The 6023-nt window shown below is 36.3% G+C and overlaps 1 protein-coding gene across 1 annotated transcript; it reads right to left on the bottom strand.

The window, feature by feature from the left end:
- Positions 1-831: 831 nt before the first annotated feature.
- Positions 832-1455, bottom strand: LOC139860509 (protein ALP1-like). Its single transcript, XM_071849263.1, has one exon. The coding sequence runs from the start codon at positions 1453-1455 to the stop codon at positions 832-834; it is 624 nt and encodes a 207-aa protein (XP_071705364.1).
- Between the last annotated feature and the right edge of the window lie 4568 nt (positions 1456-6023).

The following is a 6023-nucleotide window of genomic DNA, read 5'->3' as shown; positions in this document are numbered from 1 at the left end:
TAAAACACTACATGTATATACATTTTAACTGAGTCGTTAAGTCATCGTTAGTCGTTACATGTAAGTGTTGTTTTGAAACCTTTAGGTTAACGATCTTGTTAAATGTTGTTAACCCAATGTTTATAATATCAAATGAGATTTTAAATTATTATATTATCATGATATTATCATGTATGAATATCTCTTAATATGATATATATACATTAAATGTCTTTACAACGATAATCGTTACATATATGTCTCGTTTAAAAATCATTAAGTTAGTAGTCTTGTTTTTACATATGTAGTTCATTGTTAATATACTTAATGATATGTTTACTTATCATAGTATCATGTTAACTATATATATATCCATATATATGTCATCATATAGTTTTTACAAGTTTTAACGTTCGTGAATCACCGGTCAACTTGGGTGGTCAATTGTCTATATGAAACATATTTCAATTAATCAAGTCTTAACAAGTTTGATTGATTAACATGTTGGAAACATTTAATCATGTAAATATCAATCTCAATTAATATATATAAACATGGAAAAGTTCGGGTCACTACAGGTGGCTCCAGAGTATGACACAGATGGTCATTTTTTTTGATGAACTCTACTGAATTCATCGATGTTTGTGTTGTGTTTTAAGATCTTATGTTGTATTTCAGTTTAATGTAGTTCTTGTTTAAAAAATGTAACCGTTTGTGTGTTGAATAAAAGTGATGTTTAAAAATAATATTACATTACTCAATAAGTCAACACGAGGAACATTAATTAAAATTACCGAAATTAAAAATTACATAATCTAAAAATCTTAACCGAAACTAGAAATACATAACAAATTACTCAATAATATTAGCGGTACGAAAGTAAGGTGATAAGTTCCAAACATGCTCGGTTAAATCTGCCTCTAACTGTTTGTGAACTTGCTTATCTCTTATTTCCTTAACCATTGCATCTCGATCCCTCAAATCCATGTGTAACCGTCGTGGTGGGTTCCGTTGTATCATTCTTTCTTCTTTCTTCCCAATAACAAACTCGTTATTTTCTTGAATCATGTTATGTAATACGATACACGCATACATATGTCTTCTTATTTTGTTGAAGTCCAAAGATCTCGCCGGAGTTTTTAACATTTGAAATCTACCCTGTAATACTCCAAATGCACGCTCAATATCTTTTCTTGCACTTTCTTGAAACCTTTTAAATTTTTTTCGCGGTTCGTCAGTTGGAGAATGGGGAGCTTTGACCAACATTGCCCAATCGGGGTATATACCATCACCTAGGTAATAACCTCTTTCGTAGTGATGCCCATTAACATCGAATGGTGAAGGTTGAGCAGTTCCTTTTTTAATAGTGTTGAACAATGGTGAATAATTTAAAACGTTAATGTCGTTGTTCGCACCTGCCGTACCAAAGAATGCATGCCATATCCACAAATCTTGCGAGGCGACTGCTTCTAGCATAATGGACGGGCCTTTTTTTTATCACCTCTAGTATATTGACCTTGCCACGCAATTGGACAATTCTTCCACTCCCAATGCATACAATCAATACTACCAAGCATACCCGGTAAACCATGTTTTTGGGCATGAAAGATAGAATCCCTAATGAGAAAATTGAAAAATGATACATTATTTTATTTAATAGTTTAAGGGCATAGTTGTCATTTTTTATCCTTAAGGAGTAAACATGATTATGCACTCATTGATTAATGCATAGTTATTTATATCCATACAACAATCTTTATCCATATTGGACTTAATAGGAAAAAAAGTAAATAGCCCCTTCGTGATAATGGTGGCTAGGCTACATTTCAATCCGGCTAAATCAGTACTACTCACACTAACCCGCAACTAAACATCTCACGTCGATCGTGCAACGACATAAGCAGGGGCGGAGGCAATGGGGTAGCCTAAGGGATGTTGTGCCCACCCCAATGAGTTTAATAAGCCCAATATTTTATATTAGTATATGGTATTTAAGCTCATCAAATTTAACAAAAGGTCTTTCTCATCCCAAATCAAAATATAGTGTATGGGCTTACAGGTTCCTATTTCTCTTAGACTATTCATAACCCTGCCTTTGACGTCACATGCAAATGTGTACTTTTTGGCTCAAAAAGTGTAAGGTGACTGTGTCAGGGCAATGTCAAAATTTGACCCCCAATAATCTAAAATGTCAAGTGGAGTGTGTCAAATCTAAGTAGGGTCCACTAGTTTTATTTACATCCGGGTAGTAGTTTGGGCTTTAAAAAAGGTCCCTCGAAATAAGCAGCTTGTGAGTGCGAACCATTTCAAATTTATTGTCACTCAAAACATCACGAAACACGACAATTTTACTCGGTTTCTCTGCGAAATTTCAGAGTAAGTGTTGACCAGGTCTAAACAATTTTTTTTCCCAAAATTAGCAATCATTTCTTGACAACTATGGCTGGACAGATGAGCAGCATAACGAGTACGATGATGATGACTTGTTATGTGTAGTCGGGTGATTAACGTCAACACCAATGAACATGAAACACTTTTCGTCTTAGAAATAGGAAATCGCTCGTTGAGCTCCACTTTGCTACCTCCTAACTTCGCATTAATCTTCATAGCTAGATTAGTAAGAAATTGTTGACTCGCTATCTTATAAGCATTTGGAGGTGAGTTACATTCAATGACATTTAGAGATAGGAAACATTGAGTTACATTCAAGGTTGGAGAATTCGGATCTCGGGGAGATCTCGTTTGGACCTTTTTAGGGAGATCTCGGCATCTCGGAATAATCTCGGGGAGATCTCGTTGACTTACGTTGACCTTTATAGTTTTTTTTAATAAAAATATACATAAAAACATAAATATATGTATATTTATATACGTTTTTACGAGATTTTACATAAATATCCGAGAAATGAGCGAGAAAATCTTAGAAATTACGAATTTTACAGGAAAATCTTACAAATTAGCAAGAAAATCCGAGAAATCGTGGCTGTGACTAAGTTTGACCCCGTTGACCGAGAAATCTGGGAGATGAACATCTTGTCTCGGTTGCCTTCTAAAAACGAGATCTCGGAGGAGATCTCTGGGAGATCTCGGAAGATTTACAACACTGGTTACATTGAGTTACCACACCAATTTTGATCTCGGGAACTCTTTAAGATACTTGTAGCCATTGTGTTTGCAAACCATCACAAAATGATCAGTTGTAGTCGACTCCCTTAGCTTTTATTTCAGTCTATTCCACAGCCCGTTCATAAAGATGCTAGATATCAGTGTTGCAAAAATCGGAAAATTCGGCCGATTTCTCGGGGAGAAATCGGTTTGACCTCCCTGCCGAGAACTCGTTTTGGAATCGGCCAAAAAATCGGTCAATGACCAAAAATCGGTCAAATCTCGAAAAAATCGGTCAAATCTCGAAAAAATGGTCAAATCTCGGTGAAATCTAGGAAAAAACTCGGTAAAATCTCAAAAGTCAACGAAAGTCAAGCGCCGATAACTCCCCGAGTTCTCCGAGTTCTCGTTTTGGAGACCCTGCCTAGAACTCCCCGAGAACCGATTTCTGCAACCTTGCTAGATATCATCAATTTTTGAGAAGGGATTTCACCTTTCGTGGTTTCATTTTTAGACCTAGACTTTTGAATCGGTTCATCAATTATTCGACGAATTTGGGTTCATCTAGCTTTCCATAATGAGTTGCCACCTTTCACCACTTTACCTTAAATTAAAGTATGCCCATAAAGCTTATAGAGATCTTTACTTTGGTAAACTATTATAATTCTCGTTTCAAATTTAAAGTATCAAGCATCAATTTAGGCGATATCAGCACAAGTCCATCCACTTTAGTCATATTCGTGCCAAAACGGTTTGGAAAAATGTTGAATCGCCAACAATAATTTTTAGGGTGATTTCAAATTCCTTTCAAATTTTTTTGAATATCCATATAAAATATATTGTGTTGCGTTTGTTGTTCCAAGAAATTTTATCCGCGAGCACGGGTACGAGTTATAATTTGTATTCGCTGGCGGGTTACGGGCGGGTCACATGTATACAATATATCTGCTGACATACACATATAATTATTAATTTTAAGTTTGTTATTATTTGTAATGAAATGAAATACTAATAAATTACTTAAATTTGTTAATATTCTTCGAATAGGTGTTGATCTGCAACACTTGATTAATAACTCTTAATACACATTCTAAGTCTTCATAAGATCGTCTAAGGAAATCATCGGTGCATTGCTTAGTGTACTAGGACACTTTATGAACAAGTAAAAATGGAAAATGTTAAACACATAAAACGATCCAAATTTCCAATACTACCAAGACAGGCCGAGGATTTAGCCACGTTAGGATGTCCCCGAAGTGGCCGTCCGCCTTCATAATATTATCAACCGAGGCATACTTTGTCGTGATTTCTCTAATCCATATCCAAATGAATCTAACAAACCTTTCCGCCCTTCAAGCAAATGGTGAGACCAACACGAAATCGGCTTAGCTTCAGAAGTTGTTTTAGGTGTTGAAGTTCCTGCTTCGATGGTGTATTCAAAACGATCTGAATGAATTTAAGCCTCTCTGAATGATGTTAGGTTGTTTCCTTGCAGTAGTAAAGGGATGTTGCAGTGGAGGATGCTCATCAAGCTCGAATATTTGTAAGCCCGTGGGTGATGACCATTTAGCTTCTTTGCTACTAACTTGATGTCAGATGATGTTATCCGCTCTTAACTACAAGCATTAGTTAAATTGTATATTTCTATTACGCGTGGATGGGTATCCATGGGTGACGGGCATGATTAATTATTTATACCCGTTGAAGTGTACGCGAGCCCCAACTGGCATAAAAATGTCTAACGGGGGCGGGTCACAGATATAAAGGATTCGTGCTCATTATTCACGGGGTCATCCCTAGTTCTAAGGTGATCCAAAACTATTCAACCCGTGTGTTAGCACGAATATGACTATAGTGGATGGGCATGTGTTGGCACAGCCTAAAATGAGGCTTGGCACTTTAACGGGTGAAACTAGGACTCTAACAGTTGACGAAAATAAAGATCTCTATAAATTTTCTGGGAATGCTTTATGTAATTTTAAAGTGGGTGAAAGGTGGGCACTCGTTAATTTCGCTAATGGGAAGCTAGATGAAGTCAAGTTCGTTGAAAAGTTTGATGAACCGATGCAACAATCTAAGTGTCAAAATGAGATGTGGGAACCACGTCTGTCGGTGAAGAAGATCGATATGGGGCCTTCTCACAAATTGATGATATTTAGCATCTTCTTGAACAGAACCTGAAATAAAATGTGGGCCGGGTCGACTTCAACTGATCATTTGTGTGATGGATCGCAAACACACGATGACTACAAGTCTCTTAAATGGTTTCCGAGATCGAAATTGGTGTGGTAACTCAATGTTGTCAATCTCTAAATGTCATTCAATGTTAATCACCTCCAAATGCTTATAAGATGGCACGTCAACAGTTTCTTACTAACTAATCTGGCTATGAAGATAAATACGAAAATAGGCAAGCGATTTTCTATTATTAAGACTGAAAAACATGCCATGTTAATTGGTGCTGACGTTAATCACCCGACTACACATAGGAAGTCATCACCAAATGTGGCGGCATTTGAAGGCTTGGTGACTTGGCCTTCCGCTACTCGTTTGCTAGCGTCTATCCACCCAGAGTCACTGTCAAGAAGTGCTTGCTAATTTTGGGAAAAAATGTGTTTTGATTTTGAGTATGTATATTTTTTGTTTATGTAGACAACTAAAAGTAGTCACAGTTATTTTATTTTTAACGACAAACTCTAGCACGGATAGTCCACTAAAAGACTCGAACTTACGACCTCGTGGTTGTTCAATTATCTCAATGCCGCTAGTCACAACCTTCAGTTTAAAGTTAAATTTTGTAATGGGTATCAATCGGGTTTTGGGTTGTATACCAGTGATTGTTAGGTGTTTAAACTTGTAAAAGTCAAACTTTAAAATATATAATCCGCAATGAAAAAAAAAATAAAAATGTTAGAGAATGGATTACCGTGAAGAGAGAG

The sequence above is a fragment of the Rutidosis leptorrhynchoides genome, chromosome 7 (genome assembly GCF_046630445.1).
Source record: "Rutidosis leptorrhynchoides isolate AG116_Rl617_1_P2 chromosome 7, CSIRO_AGI_Rlap_v1, whole genome shotgun sequence".
Lineage (NCBI taxonomy): Eukaryota > Viridiplantae > Streptophyta > Magnoliopsida > Asterales > Asteraceae > Rutidosis > Rutidosis leptorrhynchoides.
This window is presented reverse-complemented; position numbering and strand designations above follow the sequence as displayed.